General features: G+C 45.1%; 2 protein-coding genes across 4 annotated transcripts in view; one reads left to right on the top strand and one right to left on the bottom strand.

Moving 5' to 3' along the window:
- Positions 1 to 23,642, bottom strand: part of LOC148322223 (uncharacterized) — a 143,181-nt gene that overhangs the window by 346 nt on the left and 119,193 nt on the right. The window contains exons 9-10 of one of the 3 annotated variants that reach the window (XM_088317830.1): positions 14,354 to 14,677; positions 4,373 to 4,495 (exon numbers count right to left, since the gene is read on the bottom strand). The gene's annotated coding sequence lies outside the window, so the exon portion shown is untranslated. Of the gene's footprint in view, positions 1 to 4,372; positions 4,496 to 11,939; positions 13,016 to 14,279; positions 14,678 to 23,642 lie in introns of those variants that run through there. The other 2 variants (XR_015846703.1, XR_015846702.1) reach the window with 2 other exon arrangements.
- Positions 16,072 to 23,642, top strand: part of hs3st4 (heparan sulfate (glucosamine) 3-O-sulfotransferase 4) — a 60,628-nt gene continuing 53,057 nt past the window's right edge. The window contains exon 1 of the mRNA XM_088317828.1: positions 16,072 to 17,329. Within this exon, the coding sequence (XP_088173954.1) occupies positions 16,773 to 17,329 (557 nt within the window). The 5' untranslated portion in view covers positions 16,072 to 16,772. The remainder of the gene's footprint in view (positions 17,330 to 23,642) is intronic.

Below are 23,642 nucleotides of genomic sequence, written 5' to 3'. Positions count from 1 at the left end.
CAAAAGTCGTCCGCAGCAGCGGGAGACTCGCAACTCGACTGGGACTTCAAGTGGATAATTCTTTATCCTTTGTGTACTTTGACGGAAGAATGTCAGAGACACGTAGAAAACGGCTTTAAATGGCGAATAAAAAGAGCGGAAAGGTTTCCCGTGGAATTACTGGCGGCAACTCCTCGCGTGTTGAAGCGAAGCGGTTCAATAACACAAGTTCACGCGTGGGTTAATTGCGTGCGTGCGTAAATAAGCGCAGGTCGTCGGCTTCCTCGCCGTGATTGACTTCCTCTGCGGGCGTCGGGGATGAGCTTGACCCACCCTGGATGAGCAGAGCAGCTGTTTGTGTGCGTCGGGCGTGCACGTAATTACGGCGGGGACGTCGCAGCTCAATTTATTGAATACTTCAACTCCGTCATCATTTGAAGGCGAGACGAGGCGGCCGTGACTTGTTGTCCCTGCAGCCCCCGCGACAATCAAAGACTGATTTGTCGCCCCAAATGACGTCGTCGCTGGATTTTTAAATTTTTTCTTTTTCCCGGCACGCTGGCCAGATGATGCAAAAATGAAAGATACGATGATGATGAGCATATCATCACGGCTCAAAACATTCGGGACATCGGCACGGTCGCCTCACGCGCAGTTTTGTGTTGCGATTTACTTTAGTATTATTCTAAAGCCGGCGTGGGCAAACTACGGTCCGGGGGCCACATGCGGCCCGTTAAACGTTTTAATCCGGCCCTCCGAACTTGGAAAAAATGAAATGAATAAAGCTTGTTAATGTTTTATTTTCTAAATGCTGTGGTTTTTCAAAGACATTTATATCGGTGAGGTTACCAAAACACTCGATCCGTCTGCTCCTGGTCCGCGAGTGACGGAGTGACAGGGTGAACGGGAGTGAGCGTCTGAGGGCGACGCTGGCGGCGAGCGTGCAGATGCGCCCGTGTCACAAGTTAATGGACGCGCCGGCTCGGCAGCCGATGATAGCGGCGCTGTCAGAGGAAGGCGGCGGGCGACGCCCGCGGCCCATTCCTCAGCGCCGACGTCTCCTTTCGCCACGTGATGAACGTGCGCGTCAGAGTGGCTCTTGGTCGCGTTTAGAAACAGAGGTGGCAAATGTTGTCACATTCTGTTCTTAAGTAGAACTGGAGTAAAAAAAATATACTCTATATGAAAACTTAGTATAATTTAATTTAATTCAATTCCGTACATTCTAAAAAACAATAAAGATAAAGAGATTATTTTTTTACTGTCAATTATATATGACAGTTTTTTTACCAAGGGGCAACCATTTATGTTTTTTTTGCAGCAAGATAACCCCCCTCCCATTCTTATTTTTTATTTAATTAAATTTATATATATATATATATATATATATATATTTTTTTTTTTTTTTTTTTTAATTTTACTTCCTTTAGTTACCTCACTTTGTTACTGTAGTGGAAAATATAAAACCAGTGTATGCCATTGTTGCAATTTTTAACATTTTGCTGTTGTTATGCAGTAACAAAAAAAAAAAAAAATTATATGACACCTGTTTTGATATTTTTTCAAACGTTCAATTTGATTCAAAATCGCTTGAAGCAAAATTTAATAGCAGCTCCATGTGCAAAAACAACACACAATGGATTCCTATATTTAAAAAAAAAAATTTAAAGTGTAAATTGGAATGTAGGGAGCTTTCCTTTTTTTTTTTGCAAGTTTGATTTGAGTGCTAAGTCAGCACTTGGGAAGAAGCTGTCTGTGTTGCTGCTGATGACCCGCAGCGCCTGCCAGATGGCAACGGGTCGAAGAGACGATGGCGAGGGTGCAACGTTGGGGGCTCGACCGAAGCGGCGGAAGCCGAAGACGGCCGACGATCGTCTCGACAGCACCACAAAGGGCGAGCGTCGAGTCTCGTCGCGTCCGAGGGTGCCATTTATTTGTCAAAACTCCAATCGCCACTTTCGGATGACGACTCCTTGAAAAACTGCCGCCCATCAAAATAATGGCTTTATCGCAATCTTCCCGGTTCAGCTTCCGCCTTCAATCGTAATAACGAAACTCTCAACTGAACTTTGGAGAAAAAAAAAAAGTAACAAGCCGACTTTGACAAAGTAAGGAGGAGAAAGTCAAGAAAAATATAAACGCTTGAAAAATCTATTTGCGCCCGGCAAGTTTAGGCTGAGCCGCCACCCGCCACCCGCCACCTCGCTAATACCGATGGAGGATGCAGATGCCAGGTGAATCTCATGCATTACGCATTCCTCCACATCCTCAAGCGGCGTTTTGGGCTCAGGGAGATTAAACTGTTGATGGCTGAGTGCGAGCGGAGCAAATCCCCGGTCGACTCCGCCGCCCGGGGTCATTAATCCCGCCGCAAACAGACACGGCGCCGTTGGAAATCCCACAGACAAATTCATTCCCCAACATTTTGGAGTCATTTGCTCCCGACCTGGATTAGGACCGTCTGCCGATGTTTCCTTCCATTAGTGACATGAGCTTATGTTCAACGTGGACGGGGGCCGCCGGATCACTTTCAAAGGTTGAGCCATTCGCAGAAGATTTGAAGACAGGTTGACGGCGAGGTGAGGATTATTTCTGTCGACACTCAAAGATGTGCTGGGTTCTTGTTCTAACCCACACCGCACTGGGTCGCTTATTGGGTTACTTTAACCCAAGGTTGGGTTATTTATTTTGGATTGAAGGTCGGATTTTACCGAGCTGAAGATGGTCGCCGTTTTGGAGTTGTTTATACGGCACTTCAAGTAAATCTGATGAAACATCTTAAAGTTGGGTCAAAAGAACCAAATTATGGTCAGAACCGGACAGATTCAGTTCCTTGGTCCATCTGACCCAATTTTCTGGTTTGCTTTGTACAACTCAATTTTTGGGTTATTTTATACAAAACAACCACAATCAAAACCCATTTTTGAAAAACAACTCAAAAATGTGTTTGTTTTACACAAAAGAAAAAAAGAAAATTGGTGTTTTGTAGTCAGCAACCCAGAAAGTTGGGTCAAATTTTCAACCCATTGCACCGGTTCTAAAGAATCCCCTTTTGGACCCAGCGCTGCGTTTGCTATTTCAGCCAACTAGGGTTACTTTTGACAGTTTGACGAGTGCATAAAAAAATCTTTCAAAAGAAGCTGACACTTTCCTAGAAGAGTCGAAGTGCAGCAGTTTGGAAAAAAAATATATAAATAAAATGTGCGTATAGTTAACAAAGGTTTGGATGGTAGAAGAACCATTTCGATTTCAAATTGGAATCAATTTGAACCAAACCTAATCAAGACATCAAAACATTATTTGGAGTTCATTGGAGGAAGGAAAGAAATAATTAGACTAAAAAAAAAAAAAACATGAATCTAATCATCATAAAAATGAAAAGAAATAACTTGCATCTCAAAGTGGGAAAGTAGCCGCCGATTATCTTCTTAGGCACAAAAACATCACATATTCAAAGAATATAAACGTCCTTGCGAGCATTCATTTGCGTGCGCGGATACATTTCTCGCATGTTTAATATTTAAAAATGTAAATAATGCAATTTTAATAGTTTGACATAATTGCAAAATGCGCAGAAGCCATTAAACTCTTTCTGTCATGCGCCTTTTGCTTTGAATCTCCTATCAATGCCTTTTTTTGCGTAATGTCTTTCCATTAAGCCCGACACACGCACGCACGTTACATTACACGGGCAAGCATTTCAATAGCGTGCGCGCGCCGTTATCGAGCAGACACGACATAGATTCACATCAGAAAAAGTAATGGAAGCATTTAAAAAAAAAAAAAAAAAGAACACTTGTCATGTGACCTGCTAATGAATCTTTACTTTTTCATTTCACATTTCTTATCTTGTGTTTTTTTTTCTTTCTATTTAGCTTTGCCAAAAGACCTTACAAGCTATTCATTTTGAACTGAAACTTGTGCTTGAAATTGCCCACTGAAAATCTTTCTAGACAAGAAAATAAAATTTTCTGTTCTGTTCATGAAAATATAAAAATTTGATAACATTTTTTTATATTATATACGTTTACATTTTATATTAAATTAAAAAGTTTCATTTTAATAAAAATATAAAAATCCCCCTTGCTTTTCTCTGCAGCATGCACACAACTCAGTGGACAACGAGGCGTTCTAATGCGACCGTGCCTTTTTAACACGAGAAGCTGGCGCTTTATTTTCGATATATTATTATTAAAATATATTAATTATTTATTTGGTAATTTACTCCAAACAGCACCCTCGACATTTCATTTTATTGTAAATAAAGGATGTACCAAACTACAATTTGTTGCCAAATTTGTGACACCCAAGTTACTTATTCGTACTTTTTTAGTCATTTAAAAAAAAAAAAAAAAAGCTCCTCAAACTCTCCCAATGACGTTTTTATCTTTACCTGTTCCACGATTTGTCACATCCCACACTTTGCTCCAAATTGAGTGTGAAGGTGCCAGTCGTGACTCATCTGAAGTTTGCATGGAAATCCGGCCCCCAAAACTCATCTCTGCTTTGCGTCTATCTGCGGGAGGAAAAAAGAAACGAGAAAGACAAAAGAGTCAAGTTCAATCTGTGTTTGTCGACGTTAACCGGCGGAGGCGAGGTGACGCCGACGATGAGCAGAAACTGCGCCTGGATTTCTCTCCATCTGCCGGCGGGATCAAGCCGCGTTAGCTCGGAAGCTCGTTGGGAAGGTTTGTCGGCGAAAACGAAATCCTTTTGTCAACGGGACAAACGCCTTTGCTAATACCGCGCGCAACGTTTGAGTCCAAACAGGTGGTCCTTCGCCAAACTTTATTTAGCATTCAACACGACGGGGCGATTTTACCCTGAATTTATTCCGAAGCCTGTTTTGGGAGCAAACTAGACGGGCCTAAAAAACTTTTTATTCTTCATGAAGACGAATTTAAAGAGCATAACTTCTTTATCAAATATATATATATATAAATATGTAGAATAATATGTTAATTATTTATGATTTTCAAAAATATTTAGTTTTTTAAAAAAAGTTAAAATTATTTATTAATTATTTATAAATATAAAAAATAAAAACATGTAGTTAGTGGTTTGCTCGGAAAGATGTCCTATATTGTTTTCAAAAACACAAATGGAGGACTACAGAATTCGGTGAATATTTATAAAGTTGACAGAAAGAAATCAGAGCATTTGGACAATTTGTAAAAAAAAAAAAAAAAAAACGTCTCCAAAAAAATTACTTGAATATGAAAATAGTTTTTGATCGATTTCATCATCGATTAGCTGTCGATTAACTGAATATGTTTGACAGCTCCACCTGTAAGTTTCCAGTATATCTGAGGTTGACCTTTAAGTGGAATAAAAATGTTAACAATTTTCCATTTCCACGACGTCATCTTTTGCAGAGCTCATACGGCTGATAAATAATAGCGCTGCTTCTCCACACACAATTGCTTTGATTGTTCACTAAACGCAAGCGAGTCAGCAACCCCGAAGCGGAATTATTACATCAAATTGCGTCTGTCTGGCTGAATATTCGTCACCCGGCATTTTCCTGCACGACGTCCAGTTTTGGATGAATATAATCGCCGTGAGGGAAAAAGTATCCAGTCGTCGTCGGGTCACGGTGTGCTAATGACGACAAAAGCTTGTGCCACATTGCGGCATGATGTAAAGCGGCCGCAATCGCATTTGGCCGACAGCGTCGCGACAATTACGTTTGCTGATGAAGACGTACGTCGCGGCGGCGAGCGGCCACCGTTGTTTACGAGCGCTGTCATCACGCCTGACAGCCTTCCCGATGTATGATTTACACACCGGAGAACCGGACGTCGGCGCCTCGGCCAGCGTCCTTGATGGCCCGACGCCGCGCCAACATCTGCACGGGACGCGCTCCAGACAACGTCCATCACGCGCTCGCGACGACGCAGCGCGTCCAGATGGCCGACGGACTCGGGTCGGTCACATTTTATTGCGGCCGTAAATTGAATCAGAAAACACATGGCGACATGTTATAGGAAGCCATTTGACAAGTTGGATGACATGGAAGTATTAGAGAAGTCGAAGTTGGCATCGAGTCATGTGATTACATCAACGGAGATTTATTGAGTGTATTTTCTGAGCTCTAGAGCGCCCCTAGTGGTGAAAGAAAAAATCCACAGAATAGCAGCACCGTTGGATTCGCCGCATGGTTCAAAATCGAGGAAAAAAGTCGCGGCTTATCGTCCGGAAAATACGGCCATTTAAAGTTAAATACAACTGAACTGCATTTAAGAAGTGTCTTGTACTGAAGTCAAGAAAATTTTCAAATGTGAATCATTTTTATGTCTTTTATTCAGGTGATTGTCGCAAAGTTTTTTGTTTTTTGTGGTTCAGTTTTTGTGCATGCGCAATAAATAAACAATAAATTCAATTCCATTCCCATTTAAGCCACAGTCACATCACGCACCGTTCCAACATTTCATTTAGTGATGCGACAGTGTACCACTAGGAGGAGCCACCGTACCACTTGCGGCACCCGCGCCACATTTTGAGACTCACTGCAAACGCTGAAGTACAATCTAAGTGTCACGCTCGCGACTGAAAGCTGAGACAAAAAAATGTGACGATCATTTTGAAGATTCAACATGAAAAGGTTGCCTGCTGCTTGATTTCATTTCATTTCATTCTGACACCAGCAGTTCCAAACCACTTTTTTAAAGGTGATGTAACGCCGGAGCGATGTGATGGAACACATCGGCCTCAAAGATTGCTGCCAAAACCTCAAATATCGCCTCTCGCGCTGTGATAAACGGAGGACAAGTTGTGACGATTGTCTCGTTGCTTGCGGTTAAAAACAAAACGGGATCATGCTAGTTAATTATCGCGGCCCATAAGGGGGGTTGATTCCGCTCCTAAACGCACACCTGCCGCCACGCAAGACCAAGCGGCTTGCAGTTGAAAGCCATCTTAAATCAAAATCTTTGCTTTTACCGTTTGGACTGGGAACAATCAGGCAGAAAACTGGACCTGACATAAGCAGAGCGCTGGAATTATGACGCAATTAGCTCTTAAATAGATGATATATTCCAGTGTGGCTTGGGAGGACGGCGACATTCATACGCTTTCATCCCATTTTTCTGTCAAATGACACATTTTCTGTGCTCTTGCGGCGGGAAGATAAGGCCAAGCAGGAAGGCTGAGAGTCTCGTGAATTGATGGAGCGGGGACTCGGGTTGCTTTTCATTCAAAACGTGGCAAGAATTGATAAAAAAAAAAAAAAAAGTCTCCCGGTGACCTTCAGCCGCCTGCAGAATGACGTTTTTGTTTTTCTTTGCGTTCACTGTTTTTAAACGGACATATTAGTGTTTGATGTTTTCTTTCATTGACGCATCCACAAAAAGCAAAATTACACATTCGTTACAAGTATTGCTTATTTAATAGCCAGGCGGCCAACGCACGTGCAACACAATGAGCAGCACGATCTGCATTGTAGGAGTGCGACAAAAATTTATTTGATTTGATTTTTTCATGATATTTAATTTTGCAATCATATCAGCGCATGCAATCTTTCTAAAAGAAAACAAAACATTTTGGGGTGATTTTGTTTGGGAGGCTGGAACCGATTAATGGCATTTCCATTCATTTCAGTTTGGAATGATGATTTGAATCGGTTCCTTGGGCTTTTTTTGCGGCTTTTATGTAATGTTGCTAAAGTCCAACGCCGTCCTGCTCAGTTTGGTGAGATTCAAAGGAATTATTTTTTTTTAATAATTGTGTTTTATTTTTTGGTGCGAATTTCTTGCTTAAACAAGGAGCGTCATCAAATCAACACAGTAAATTAAATGAAGTCACATGATAATTAAAATTCCAACTGTGTCCCGATATCATTCAGCATCGTGTATTTTTATTTATTTATTTATTACTAGTGGTTACATTATATTTTTTAATGTTACCTAAAACTAGTGATGTTTGTTTGGCAGTATTTCCTCCAGGAAAACCAATTTCCCAGTGATAAAATCGACTCCAGCCTAGCAACTCATCATTAAGGCATGTGGTGTGTTTGCCAAATGTATGACAAAGCCACAATAAAAGTTATAATCGTCCCGACATTCTGAGCACACGCTATGTCACAAGGACGTAATATACCCCAAAAAAAAAACAGTGGCTCAATGGTTATCTGGTGACAGAATGGATCAACTTGACCTGCATCTGGCGCTTATCACGCGCTAGCAACCGACAACATATTTCACGTCCATGGAGCTCATTTTCTCTGCCGCACTGAGCTCCCATCTCACGTCTGTACATAAAATCGTCTCGGAAAAACCAGCGCCAACGTCACCCTTCTCACTTGGGTCGTCAGGTGAGTTAATCATCGGTTTTAGATTTGATTTGTTTGGACAAAAAAAAAAAAAATACATCAAACTGGTCACATCTCGTTTTTGGCAACAATCCAAATCATGCTAGCAATCTCGCGGCACCGGCGTTAGCGATTTGTTTGGGTGGAGGTAGGGGAGTAAAGTGACGCCACACTCAAATCGGAAAACGACATACTTTATCTTTAAGCTAGCTTGCTCTAGGAAGAATGATACATGACGCGTTTTGCGTATTTGCAATTTATATGGACAACAAAAGTGATATTACTTTGTGCAATACTGCCGATTGCAATTTTTCAAACCCAAAAAAAATATTTTTGCGATGTTTTTTGAGGGGAGCCGGAATGGATTAATTGCTTTTCCATTCATTTCAATGGAGCGAGATGATTTGATTTGCTTTGTGTTGAAATTGGAGTGCAGTCATGGACCAAATTCAACTTGTATCTCAAGACGCCACCGTGTCGGTCATTTGCAAATACTTTTTTGGACAAATGAAGTGGAATGGGATCATTTTGCCGCGTCACGAATCGTTCGCCGCACACCTGCTTGGGAATCACCGCCGCATGGCACGGCGCACGGTGATGGTGACGCCAACGCGAGCCGACTGTAATGACGAGAAACCCAATGGCTTCTTCTTTCGCTGCCTGACACGTCGCGGCCGCGTCAATCAAAGGCGAGCATTTTTTTCGTTATAAAAGGCATCGTTTTGCATACGGCTCTCCGATTGAATCCCGTCGGATCGTGCGGTCGGATTTGTCGTATGTTTCCATAGGAACAAGGTGTAAGATTGCATCCTCAATGGGAAGCAATTCTTGTTTGCTGCCGCAGCATCGCCGACAAGACAAATCTGAATAAGCCAATGTGTTCAAAAAATGTGTGTGTGTGTGTGTGGGGGGGGGGGGGCGCCCACTTGTGTAAGCCATTGTGTGTGTTCACACTGAGCAGCGAGAGGGCGGGAAGAGGTGGGGGGGGGGGGGGCTCAGCGTGGCTTTTCCGGCTGTGAGCCTCCCTGAATATGAGGCTTGTTTTTCATCGACTGTGTCAGGAATCAAGAGGGCTAATCCCTCAGAGACTTCAGATGAAAGTTTCAAAAGAAATAATGAAAGGCACGCTCGCCCGAGGCTGCATATCTGGGTGAGCGTTGCGGCGGGAGGGAGCGAGAGAGCGAGCGAGAAGTAGAGGAGGAACACAACGGCCTCCTCTGCTTCCGCCCCCACCAGTCCGACGATAAATCACACACACGCCGTCTGCGAGACATAAACAAATTGGCGGCTGAGCACATCAGACGCTTGGCGCAGCGTCAACGGTGATAAAATGGAACATTTCTGCCGCTTTTACCAACCCAAAGACCACAAACGCTCCATAAAAGTGACGAGAGCGGCATCCATATTCGGAGACATGAACATCTCCCGTTTACTAACCGGCCACATTTCCGGTTGTTTTGCGGGAGGACGTCGACCAAACGAAGACTTTCTTCCGAGCAGTGAGTCCTATAACCAAAGTTCCCTTGGCGCTGATTGGCGGGACGCGCGTCTTCCGAGCCTCGCGATTGACAGGACAGCTGCCACTGCGCTGACGTGACGCGGCGGCGAAAGCGTAAGGGCAATCTTTCGTCAGCCCCCGGATGCCAATTCTTGATTCGGAGCGACGTTAAAACTCATTCACGTCAAGAAAAATGAACTTTTTGCCGTCAATATCCGTCAATGTGTGAACAAACACAGTGAAGCTCAACTTCTGGCGGGTGATCTGCCTTTTTTTTTTTTTTTTTTGGAGCGTACGTCAAACACATTTGACGATAAAAAAACAAAAGTCCAAAAGCCAACGTTGATTGTTCGGGTCAGGTGCAAAGCGCTTCCCGTTGACTTTATGGCGTTTGATGCGCGCGCTCTCCCCATCTCGTGCGCGTGTGTTCACCGTCGCCGCTCAAATGACCAGATTAGAATGCCATACAGTTCGCCAGGCGTGTGCAGCCAACGGAGAACTCCCTTAATAGTGCTGCCGGAGAAAGGCCTCGACATTCGAAAACTCATACATATGTAAATCTTTTTTTTTTTTTTTTTTGCCGGCTTCAGCGCATGAAAATGGTTTGTGAGATAAACCGGCCAGGCAGGGTGGGCGAAACTATTGCCGGTTTTTCATGTCTGTAAGATTTTCGGGGAAAGTGACTACTGGCATTCATTGCTCATTAGATAATCTGGCCGCCAAAAAAAAAATAAAAAAATAAATTGGAGATAGTTGGGCTTGTCTTCTGTTGTCATGGCAACACACTTGCACGCTCCCTCCTCGTGACAGGAGTAATCCAGTCCACTAAAGACAAACTACGTCTTCGAACAGTTGAGGCATTTGGCGGGAACTGTCAGATGCACGGCTGATTCGCTTTGGACCAGGATTAGATATAGTTGATGGGACGCTTTAAGGCGTCCTCAAAACGTGTCAGGTAAAATCAAGGATTCAACAAAAATCCAAACAAGAAGTGACGAACGGACCCCGGTACGATTTTTACGATTCAATTGTGATGGCTCGTTCGTGGCCATATTTGATCACATAGGTTGGGAGAGGAAAAAAAAAGAAAAAAAAATAAAGCTTGTCAATTTAGCTGCTGCCGAAGTTGGTCAAAGTAAGAGCCGTGGAATTCTCCCAAAATGGCCGACTTCCTCTTCAAGGTTCCTCGAGACTTCTCGCAAGAACTCTGAATACCTTTTGGGGTTTTTATTCCGAAAAATTAATGTCACTCGGGAAAATAATGAACATTTTCAACCTTCAATAAGAAATTGGCTAAAAACGAAGCGGCAAATTGGCCATTTTGGTTCAAAATTCCGAGGTCTGATTTAATCCAACATGTCGGGATTAAGAATGATCAAAAATCAATTTGGTTCCCAGATGATCCTTTCTGGTGACATTGTGTGCCATATTTCACACGTTTCCTCACATATTTACACTCCCGATCGTTTGTAGATGATCAACCTGCTGCGACGAGGCGACTCCGTCGGGCAGCGTAATTAACGAGTGCATATTTTACGAGCAACAAGAGGCTCACGTCGGTGATAAAGTGGGATTAAGTATGAATCAAAGGCAGGTGATTAGTCACCCAGAATAAAACACAAGATTTGGCACGGGCGGCGGGAAGAGAGGCAGAGCGAGTGCGGAGGGAAAGACAAACAATGGCGCAACGGAATGTAAAATATCATCAGGATTGCGACGGCAGCTGTCGGCGATTGCGCACCTGATTTAGCCAAGCGAGGAGACTTTTTTTTTTTTCTCTCTCTCTTGCCGCCTCGCTTTTTTTGCTCTGCGGCGCTGGGATTTACTTCCACACATTGCAGTGTCACATGTCAGAAAGAAACAAGAGGGTCAGTGTTTATTGCCGCCTTCAGACGAGGCGGCGGGAAAAAAAAAAGCGACAAAAACACATTGCGCTTCTCCCTCAGGTGCGTTTATCCCCAACATGACTCCCATTTTCCCGCTTTGCTCCTCGGTGGAAAACAGTGAAGATGCATCTCATGTCCTTGTTGGACTCTGACATTGAATCACATCTCAAGTCCAAAAGAAATTTCATACAAAATATTTTCATTCATTCATTGACGGTGTGCATTGTGCTCAAACCCCCCCCCCCGCCCGCGCCGTTAAGCTCCTCGCCCTCCGACGTCAAACTCTTTTTATCTTTTAAGAACACGGTCAGCATTGAAAACGCATCCTCTCATCCGTGAAGAGTGGAAATGCTTTTGAAAGGAATGCCGTTCATTGAAAGGTCAGCGCTATAAAGTGAGGAAGCATATTCGCTATTTGAAGTGGCGAGTTAAAGCTCACGCTGGGCCGCTTTCAAACCATCGATGGCGCTCAATGTCTACGGTCACATTCGGGTTTTGTCCTTCATGCAAACTTTGATACACGCGTATGAATTTGCTCGTTATTGTATTATATTATCATAAATAATAAATGATATTTAATGTACGTGACAATTATGTCTCCATTATAAGGAAAGGATTTACTATTTATCAATTAATTAATTATTTAATTAATTAATTTACTATATCCTTATTTATTATGTATTTATATAATTTATTTAATATATTTATATAATTTAATATAATTCTATTTTCATTATTCATAATGATTCATCTTTTTTATTTCTGCAAATTTCAGCCAGCGTTCACATTTGCGAAAAAAAAAACCATCGCTGCTCACGTGTTTTTTTTTGGGGGCGGCACCAAATTGGCTCCCGCCTCGTATTCACCTTTCGGTGTTTTCAGTTCCCTCGGCGTTGCCACGGAAGCAGGTGGAGCTCATCTATTTGGTTTGCCGTTCAGTTTTGCTTTAGCGTATCGCCGATTAATTAGGCGTTGACGGGCCCATTCATTGAGCACGCAAAACCCGCCAAGCACCCCACCCGCTCCCTTTTTCTCGTCGCAAGGAGGCCGGCGTTAATGATCTCGGCGAGCGACGGCGATCCATTGGAGCGCTGCGTCGAGCGCACGTTCATCTTGCGGCGGATCCCGTTGATGAATGACCTCGGAGCCCGATCGCCGCGACGGTCACACACCTGGGAACATCTGGAGGCTCAAGAGCACGGGGGCATGGTCGCCCACTTGCCTGCGGATGGTCGGCTGCCCATACGCCCAAACGTGGTCAAAGGTCAAACGAATGTCCTCCATACAACCGAAGGAAGTGAAGAAAAATCTTGGTCTCTGGTGAGAATGCTTCCAGATGAGCGTCTCCACCGCGGCCCGTTAGGAAGCAAAGAGCACACAGTTGGCCGCGTGTTGCATCAGTCAAACATCAACAGCCCAAAGACAGCGCGCTGGTTCCGCGCAACCGGAGAAGGCAAGCAAATATGTGGCACCAAAAGCTTCTCAAACCAACGTCTGGAGACAAAGAAGAAAACTCTTCCGAGCGAAGAACGACATGAACGCTCGCACAAAATCCAATTAACCTCATAGATGAATTTATTTATTTGACCGACGCATTGACTTTAACTTCCAAGACTTTATTTGCACCGCCTGAGCTTTGATTTCACCATTTTCTTTTTTTAAAGTATCGTACGTTTTTCTATCCAACGCTTTGCACTAATTGCTGCATCCCGCCCGATCAGCTCTGCCGTCAATGAGCGAGCGCGTCCGATTATAAAGTTGCGATTGAAAAGGTCAAGCGGAAATGGGACAAAGCCCAAAGGAATCGGCGTCAAGGCACTTGGCGACTGACTCGAATCCACATCCATCACTTTTATCACCTAATTAGCGGCCCGCGTGGCAGGCCGGTCAACACGGCGGGGGAGCGGCATTATTGATCGACGGAAAGGACGGTATCTATCATCGCACCTCGCCATCGACGCGGCTCGGACGGCGCGTAGAGGAAGTGTTCATCGGATCTCACACATTTTTTTTTTCTTCTTGCCATTGCAACTTGCTTACGATTAAATACGACTTACAACCTAGTCTCAGGCGACATGTATCACTTCCTTGACACCGATTGCTACTTCCCCAGTTAGCCAGCGCTTTGGCAACATCAAAATGTGAATCGCGAAAGTTTCACAGGGAAAAAAAAAAAATTGTGAACAGAAACGCTTTCACTAGTTTAAGTTCCGGCGACGCCTTGAGATAAGGGTTTAATTTCTCAAAAGACTCTTATCTCAAATCGGCTCCAGTTTCCCCCCCAAAAAAACTGTTTTTTTTTTTTTTAAATGAGACAAAATTCAACTTTATAAAAACATACAATATGACCAACTGAATTTGAAAAATTGACTTCGCCGCCGCCATCTCCATCAAAGCCCAAAAACGAAACGTTGCGACACTCGCATCTCAAGGCGCCGCTGCTGTTCATTTTTATACCTCCGGTAAAAGGGTTGATCTCCTCAGCATGTCATTCATTTCCCTCGGTGGGGGTGATAAGAAAATCATGATCCCGTTCCTCTGCCTCACTCTATTAGCGGGCATCCTCTGTCAAAGAGCCGGCTGATAGGCCATAACTGCTGCTGTCAGCTTTAAACAGAGCCGCGCGCTTCAATTACACTGAGGTAGAGGAAAGTAACACTCGGGATGCGTCTCCATGCTCACCTCAGCCTCGGCGCAAGACAAGCGTTGACCGCCGGGGTCGTTTTCGTGCGACGAGATCCGGCGCTGTGAATATGTCGCCGAGGTGCCAAGCGCTCTGACGTCTAACGTCGTCGCGAAATTGTGCAGGTGCATTCCAGAGGCTTTTTGACAAGAATTGTCTCGCAGACTTTGGGGGGGGAATGCGGCACGAAAACGTCTCTCGTGTCGCGGCGCGTCGCTTCAGCCAAGTCTTGGCAGGTGTTGCGTGGGATGGCGGGCAGCGTTTAACCTCCAGCGCCAGCCAAGCTTTGTCCCCAAGTGGCACACAGGCGGCGCTTGGCCTCTCTGCTTGGAAAACAGAGAGAAGAAAACGTGTTTTTCAAGTTGGCAGGGGCCAAGAACGAGACCGATAATAAAGATGACATACCGCTGGTTCTATTCCAATAAATACCTTTTTTTTTTTTTTTTATTTACTCAAATTGACTTTTGGAAGGCTATTTTTAAAGTTTTAATTTGGACTCATGAATAAACACTCAATGATCACCGCTCAAGTCAACTTGCATTGGGGGTCGAGCGGCACAGCGATCCGGCAGATGGAGCTGCATCTTCAGGACGAGAACCGAATGCCACCAAAGGATTATTGGGCATTCAACGAAGGCCCCGGTAGACCGACAGGTGGACCAAAGTGGGGAGCGGTTTATCATTACAAGTGTAATAACGATAATTTATCGTGTGTGACTCACAATAAAAGTGGCTCACATGGGTCGACCTTATCTTTTGAAGGGTTTTGAAGAGTAAAAAATATCATGAATATTTTCACTCGCCGAGGCAGCACTTCATCGCTTAAGTTGCCAAAATGCAGGCCATCGAGTACGGTTTGCCGCTTATCAGAAGCTAACGCCATTAGCTCCCCAAACGAACTGTGAGCATTTCATTTTAAAGTGTCAAACTTTCTAGACGTGTGCAAGTTAATAAGTGCGACGTGGAGGCGCTGCGTTGAACGTGACTTAATAATAAAAGACGGTCCATCGTCGTTAGCAAAAGGAACATCTCACAACATTTCTGCACAGCTCAGCTATCGGCACATTTTTGTGATTTCTTTCAGGCACCGCAAAACACCGTGCTCCTTGTTAGCGCTCTAGCTATCCGCTAGCTGGCTGGCGTGACAGCAAAAAGCAGAGTGATGGAAGATTCCAGCAGACGTTTGACAGCTTGGTGTCGGAGAAAGCGGGGCGGCAGAGAAAGGTCCGGATCGCTATCGGCAGCAGAGTGATTGGAAAGTTGCAGTTTTTTAAAATTATTTTTTTATTTTTTAGGTTGCAAAGAGATAGCAGTAGTTTTATTATTATTTTTTAAGTAGTTATTTAATAATTGATGATGATTGTGTTATTTTCTGCCGCGGCGAGACAAACAGGTGAGTGACTTCGATTGCATGCAAGCCATTTTTAAATTTGAATTTGTCACGCAACAAACAGCCTCAGCGCACGCAGAACTGTTGCTCCTCCCCCTCCTCCTCGCGTGTCGGCTGCTCTCAAGTGTTTCATTGGGACACCAGCAGGGTGCAGACACGAGCTTTTGTGCACAAGAATGTGAAGGAGCTTTTAAAAAAATATATACAAAAATAGGCTGTGCATTTTTATTGAGGGGGGGGGCGGCTTAATGAAATTGACGTCATGGGAACAGCACGGGGGGGGGTGCTCGGGCTGCGATCGCCTCCCCCAACTAAGAATGAAGGCGTGTGTTAACACGCGTGTGAGCGAGGAGCGAGGAGTGAGTGAGTGAGTGAGCTCACGCGGCGGGTTGTGAGCGCGTCCACAGATGCCTCGGCGGCGGGAAAGAGCGGATGTGTTTCGCACCTCCTCCTTTGACTTTTTTGTTTTGTTTTTTTTTTGCTCCCCCCCCCTCACCCCAATCCGAGCGCCGCTGCTGGAGGAAGGATTATGATGATGATGACACTATTGGGCGGATCAGCTGTTCGCTGGTGGACGGATGAGATGCGCACTTGACCAGCATCACTTCTTCACTCTCTCTCTCTCTCTTGGCATGCGTGCGTGCGTGCGTCCACTCTCGCCTTTGGAAGGACGCCAGCCTTAACGGAACCTCGCAAGTTGGTGCCGATAAATTCTGACATTGTCTGTCAAGCATCAACTAATCGATCCTCAAAAGAGAGAGGAGGAGACAAAAAAAGGAGAGAGAGAGAGAGGGGGGGGGACTCGGAATTTTAACGATCCCCCCACTGGCTCCCCCCTTATAAATATGCAATTTGGCGTGTTTGGCTCGGCTCGGTCCAGCTTCACGCCTCTCTTTCTTTTTTTAAAGAGCAGGAGCTCCAGCAGGGACTGATTCTTGCTGATTTCCTCTTTTTTTTTTTTTTGTCCATGCAAGACCTGCAGTGGAAACATGTCTGGCCACTTCCCTGAGAGGACCCCCGCTGTCAGAGATGGCATTCTGGTCCGGCACTGTCGCCTCTAAAGTGCCCCGGAAGATCTTGTTCATGTTCACCCTCTCCCTGTCCGTCACCTACTTGTTCTACAGCTTGATGAGCTGCTACAACTCGCTGCAGTTCCCGCTGCAGGACAACTTTGTCTACCAGGCTCGGTCGGCCGGCACCGAGGAAACCACGCTGGTGAGGGAGCAACTTTACTCCACCTCGCCGGGCTTCGCCGAGGCTCAGTTCGGCCGCAGGAGCACGGTGGCGTCCATCGTGGACCGGGAGGAGGGCCAGGACGAAGGTGGGGATCATGCTTGGACCGGGACGCGGCGGGCGTCCGCCACCGAATCGAGTCGCCTCCGGGCGGCCACGGAGAGCGACCCGCAGGCCAACTGCACCTCGGATTACGGCGAGAAGAAGCTGCCGCAAGCCATCATCATCGGGGTGAAGAAAGGCGGCACCCGAGCCCTGCTGGAGGCGCTCAGGGTGCACCCGGACGTGCGGGCGGTCGGGAACGAGCCGCACTTCTTCGACAGGAACTACGAGAAGGGTCTGGACTGGTATAGGTGAGTCGTAAATCCGACACTTCAGGCTACAAAGGCTTTTGCGACCCGACGGGTATCCTAAATGCTTCCCCGTGATGTCCATTAGAGTCCAAATGGTCCAAACGGTTAATGTGAAGTGAAAGCACGGGTACCATTTATTAAACCTGGACCTTGAGATGTACAATTTCTCGTTGGTGGTACCATCGGGTGGCTTTTTTTCCCACTTGGGGACATACTTGTACCAGCTTCGCTTGGAAATGGTGCAAAGACTTACTTTGGCGTCAGCTAATGAGCCCAATGGGGTCCTTTGTATCGACTGGAGCTGAAGGGGTGGAGGGTGGGAGAGGGTGGGGGGGGGAATCAATGTCACTAGGGTGCCACCCTGAAAAGGTTCTACACCTTGGGAACGTACCTCCCGGACAAAGTTACAGTGGAGCCTAAAAATAGTCCGAAGTGACACAGCAGTGTCGCGTTTACATTTTGGGGTGCGATGTCTCGCTATCTGTCAAGCTCTGCTTTGACGCTTGACCGTTTCGACTTGGGGGGGGTGGGGACACACACACTTGGACCTGCCGTGCGTGGAAACGGTACAAAGAGTTATCGTTAGATTGTAGTTCAAGGTCTTGTAGAGAGCACAATAATTGGTTCCACACCAGGGGTGGGCAAAGCTTTTGATTGGCGGGCCACAAATGGTTCTAAAATTTGCCAGAGGGGCCGGACCAGGAGCAGATGGGAGGAGTGTTTTGGTAATCTCGCCTCATCGGAGAAAAAACCCCCCAAAAAAACATTTAATTTTTTTCAATTTTGGCGGGCCGGATTCAAACGTTGAACGGGCCACATGTGGCCCCCGGGCCGCAGTTTGCCCACACCTGCTCTACTACATTATTACACTTTGAGAACATACAAAGTTGGAGTTTAGTCATTAATCCAAAGGAATACAATCTATCAGGTGACAAAGAGCGGCGACGATGCCTTTTATGTCGTGCAATTCAATTGCTTCGGCTTTGGTACTCGCCAGTTACATCACCCAAAGTATTTCTGACCGATGGGGAAAAAGTACAAATAGCTACGGTGAGCTCCAGTAATTAGCCCTTAGAGATACGTCGGTGTGGGCTTGTAGCATACGTGACACACCTGCAGCACACCTCCACAATTTCGGACACGGGATAATTAGTCCTCTGAGGTGCGCGAGTGCCGGGATAGAAATAGACGATTCGGATACTGGACGCTAGATTTTGCCGTTTCGGGGTCAGAAACGTGGCGGTTACGTTTCAAGCGGGCGTGGAATTCCTGCAAAAGAGGAAGCGGAAGTCGTTGGTTTTGTGCTTCTTTTGCCCGACACGACGACGAAATCCGATTGATCTGTCTTAAGACTTTTTCCGCCGTCATTTACAAAACGCTGAGACATTGATTGAAAGATGTGAAATGAAAGCGGCAAGTTCCTCTTTTTGTTATCTGCCGACGAACGAAAAGGTGCCCGCGAGCGACCCCTTTCGGCACTTCCGTCGCGATGCTCGTATTTAAGATGGCCGACGCGTCCGCTGCATGCACCACATGCGTGGATCGACTCGATCAATTGATGTCATTTATTTGCCGTCTCTGAATCTCCCCAAGTCTCGAATAGCACCACAAAAAGAAATTGCTTTTTGAGAAGCATTTGTGGGAAAAGTTGCAAACCTGGCAAGCGTGAGGAGCGGTTTGTTGACATCGTAATTAAGGGCGCTGTAATTCTTTATCGTTTTTGTATTTTGACAAGTTTCTGTCACTTGGAAACGCTTTCTAAATTGTAAGAATAAAATGCAGGAAATGTCGCCTTTAAAGTTGATACATTTGGCTCAATAAGGACATTTTGACAAAATCCTCCGCATGACGACGATGTTATGAAACGCGTTTGACATTGTAGAGCATTTTCAAAAGTTGGGCCAATGCGTTTCTGACTCGAGTGTTTGTGTGTGTGCGCTCATGTTTACGCCGCCTTTCATCAACCTCGCCGCCGCCGCTGCTGACATTCCCCCTGACTGCAGCTTTATTAGCCAGAAAAGAAGCCTGTTCATCATCGGCGTGTTTGCGAGAGAAGAAAAAAAAAAAAAAATCAATTTGAAGCTTCACCCGTGGTCAGTCGGTCACGGCTCGCTCGGACGCCGCTCACTCTTTAATGATGATGTCCGACCGTGGGAATTCAGCATTTTTTTTTTTGCAAATGGAGTCAATGAGCTGTCAAGAATGTCTTGTTTTTATTTATTTATATTTGCTTAGTGGTGAACGCCAGATTGCTGCTGCTGATGCCCGAGCATCTGTTTGGTCTTCCTGCGCTGACGTGCTTTTGGCTGCACATTCCGACCCTGTTCAAGCGGCGTCTCATTACAAGGACAACATGACACGCTTACATCAATACACGTGACTTTCGGGGCCCATCGAAAGAAACAAATCGCCTTTCGAGGCCTCCATTTAAGTACAAATCCGTCTTGGTTGTGCACACGGGCGGCGCCAGAAATCTTCCGGTGGGGTCGCTAAGGTGACACAACATCTCATTGAAGGGTGGCCATAAGCACACACACACACACACGCACTTGTTCAGTGGAAAAACATCAAATAAATTGATAAAAAAAAAAAAAAAAAAAAAATCTATTAATTCTAAATGTTGCTTAGGTTTGTTCCGACTTGTATTTTGAATATTTTGGGCGAGATTGCTGCATGGAAAACATATGAATGAATTGTGAGTATGAAGAGAACTAACAAAATGCTTCGATGAGAAAATGTAAGGAAAGTCAGAGGTATCCAAGTTTTCCCCAAGAAGCGTTTCGTTCCTAAGACAGCTAAGTAACTTGTATGCAAGTAGTAAAGTACAAATTAAGGTAAATATTTGCATGAAAAAAATCCTATCCTTCATTATTGGCGCAAAATCTTGCCTATTCATTCTTTTTTTGCTCAGTCCAAAGCGATGTCAATTTGTTGCTTTGGTGCCATCTGGTGGCATCCAAGTGCCAAGCAACGACGCTTCCTTTAGATTGGCCTCAAATTTATTTCACAGAAAAGAAAAAGTGCTTTGCCGCCATTGTTTGGCATCAATAAACAATTCCAAACCGTTTTTTTTTTGGGATGTTCACGCTTTGCGAAAAGGCGTTGATGGTGCGTTCAGGAACTCGCGGACTTTTAAGCATCTTTTGTCGGGAATGGCCAGCGGGAGCGCTCGAGTGGATGATCATCGCAGAGAAGAAGTTATGTTCTCGTCGGAGTCACGGCGGTAGATCATTTATGCAGACGGCGTTGGCGCTCGTTTGTAAATGATGCATTTTCACGCAAACTTCCACGCGGGCTAATGTGCACTTAACGGCGGCGCAATGACGATGGGTTGCAGATGTTTGGCAACCATTTGACATTGGCGCTCTTGGAAAAAGAACTCCTCGTAAATTTGAGGCGCCAACACCTGCTCCGCATTTGGACGCCCGCGACGCCGAGGCATCACGCGCGCGGATCGTGTTTGTGGGTTAAGATGATTTTGACGCTGTTCGTCGAGAGATGACGAGTCTTTAGCCCTTCCGTACTGTTCGGGTCCAATTGGACACGTGTTGACGTCTGCGACGTCAGTATCCGAGCGTTGAAGAACGCGGAAAATAAAAAAAATAATTCTCATGTTTAAAATAGAATTGGATAAATAAAAATATTTTAGGTCAATCTGTAAAATAATTTGAAAGTGTGACACTAATCATAAAATGGTGGCTGCTTCCTGAGCTTCACGTGAGGCTTCGAGCGGTTTGGGCGTCCTCAAACGAGCCCATCTTGGCGATCGCTCCCACATTTTTTTTTTAATTTCAGCTCTCATGGACACTTCATCCTGTGTGTTTTGGGATTAATTAGCAACGTAACTCTATCTTTACTAAGCACAGAGGACTTGCGGCCAACTGGCACTTGGAAGCTTCTAAGAGCGGCGCCGCCGTCGTGAGAATTACAACTCATCTGCTCTCCTGAGCATGACTCAACCTCACTTCACCTATCTGTGTTCCCGGAATTAATATATAAAAAAAAAAAAAGACATTACACTGTCAAATTTGCATGCGCCGCATATTGTATGCAGCAAAAGTTCCATTTGGCATGCAAGTGACGCGCCGGGCCTTATTTTCATTTGCTGCGGATCTCCTCGGCTCACCTTCAACAGTCCTCTCAGCTCGGAAGGAGAATCCCAGCTTGTTTTCGCACGACACGACAACATGAACTCCTCGCTACAAATGACGTCATTTCCCGTTCGATTATCCCCATTCAGACGAAAAAAACAAACAAAAACCAAACGTGCGAGTATCATAAAAGTCATCAAGGAAATCGACGTATCCTCCAAAAGAAATTGCGTCGGCAGTCAAGGGCGTTTGACAACAGCTTCGTTCCAAGTTTTCACGAGCGTACGTCCGCCGCATCGCCGGCGTCTTCAATATTTATCCGGCCGATAAATCAGGCGAGTGTGAACCAGAACAAAAGTGCTCCAGCGAGCTTTGTGAGCTCTAATATCTCTGTGTTATTAAAATGACATTTTAACCCCCCGTGCAATAAAAGGCGAGGGGCCGAGCCGATAAATCTCTCTTAGCTCGAGCCCCTCCTTCGGGGCTTCATGGCGGCGTTGAGAAATGGCTCATCGATAGCTTCCTGCTCCGCGGCGATTAGTTCCAAAACACATTGTTTTCATTCCGGCACACTACTTTGAAAAAAAATAAATAAATAAAAAATATTGTTCATATTACAGTGGAACCTTCAGATTTTGCATTAGTTTACGACTGAAACTTTTGTAACTCGAGAGGCATTTCAGTGTAGATTTTGTATTTTTTTTTTTATGTTACCTTGAAAAACTTTACAGATGATTTGATTTAAAAAAAAAAAAAAAAAGTTACTTAGTTACATTCAATAGATGCTGATATATATATATATATTTTTTTTTAGAATTTTACAAAACTGTTCGTGTTTTTGAAGCTACAGTTTGTCGATAGCAAAGACTGTGCGTCATATTTTCTTTAGCTATTCGCATCGCTCCATGCACACCTGCGAGGGAGAACGGCGATTGAAAAATGTTCCTATTTAAGAGTTGTCCAATGTTACTCACCACTGCACCCTAGAGGTATGCAACGGCATTACAACTTGCTGGTGTCAATGAGTGTTCTTTAAATTGCTTGACAATTCTGTTCAAATGACGTATTTTGCCTCTGTCGTGAGCGACTTCATCTTTTTCTTCACGCTTTTGAGTCTTTGACTTTTTTTCCGGAAGAATTTCCAAGAATAAAAGGCACGTCACGCAACAAGCCGTGCCGTTGTCAAGGAGTTGCGCCATCCTGATGTGGAACCGAACCGAACGAAACGTATCGTCGGCGGTGCGTGGAAAAGAAAGTGATTGTGTCTTTGCGGGATCGGGCAGCGATTGCAGTTCATTGGTGGCAACGCTGTCAGTGGATTGTGCAACCGTGGAAACAGCGCGTGTTTGCGAGCGCGATCAGCGGTCAGGAGGCGAGTGCCCGGGTGACAGCGAGGAGATGGATCCAAGTGTGTATCCCGGCAGCAGAAGCTCTAAATCCGATGTTTATCCAGAGCTTAGCTAAACTTTCCCTGACCTCGCCGGCTTCCCTCGCACGGGGGACACGGCGACTCCTCATCAGCGGGGTCGCAGATCTCCCCCCGAGTGGTCGCCCGCCGTCAATTCCAGCTGGACCCGCGCGCTTCCGGTTTCTTGCCGACAGGGAGGGAATCTGTCGTCGGCTGATAAGACGGCGCCAGGGCTCGCCGGGACATGCGCTGGCTGCCGTCGTGGAATTCCATTTGGAATTTAGCAGCGTGCCACCAGACCTGACGGAACGCTGCCTTCAGGCTCATCTTCTTCCCACTCGATTGTGTTCCCCGAGCGCGGTGGCACTCCAATAAGGGCAATTTGGGGGGTTTATTATGTTTTGGCCATTTTGGGTTCAATCAGCCATTTTTCACTTGGAAGTGCTGTTGGGAAAGTTAAAAAAAAAAAAAAAAAAATCTCGGTTGCACGGACTCACAATAAATTTGGTGGTCATCTGTATCGTAACGGGACGCGTGGGAATTTAATGTCAAGTCAGCCATTTTTGTTTCAATCACTCTGCAGCACTACCTGGAAAGTTAGCAAAAGCTATGTAAACGATTAATCGAGCCCAAAAATCGATTAATTTGATAATCAATTAGTTGTCCATTAATTTAATTTTCAATAAATAATTTCAGCGACTAACTGTTACACAAAAAGAGGTCGGCGCCGTCAGATTTTTTTTATTTGACTAAAAAAAAAATAAAAGTATAAGCAAAATAAGCATTTTTTTTTTTTAATTTACGAGATTTTCTG

Source organism: Idiotropiscis lumnitzeri, chromosome 15 (assembly GCF_059441095.1).
Source record: "Idiotropiscis lumnitzeri isolate Australia: NSW breed Sydney's pygmy pipehorse chromosome 15, RoL_Ilum_1.0, whole genome shotgun sequence".
Taxonomy (NCBI): Eukaryota; Metazoa; Chordata; class Actinopteri; order Syngnathiformes; family Syngnathidae; genus Idiotropiscis; species Idiotropiscis lumnitzeri.
Note: the sequence above shows the minus strand (reverse complement) of the source record. Positions and strands in the feature narration are given on the sequence as shown.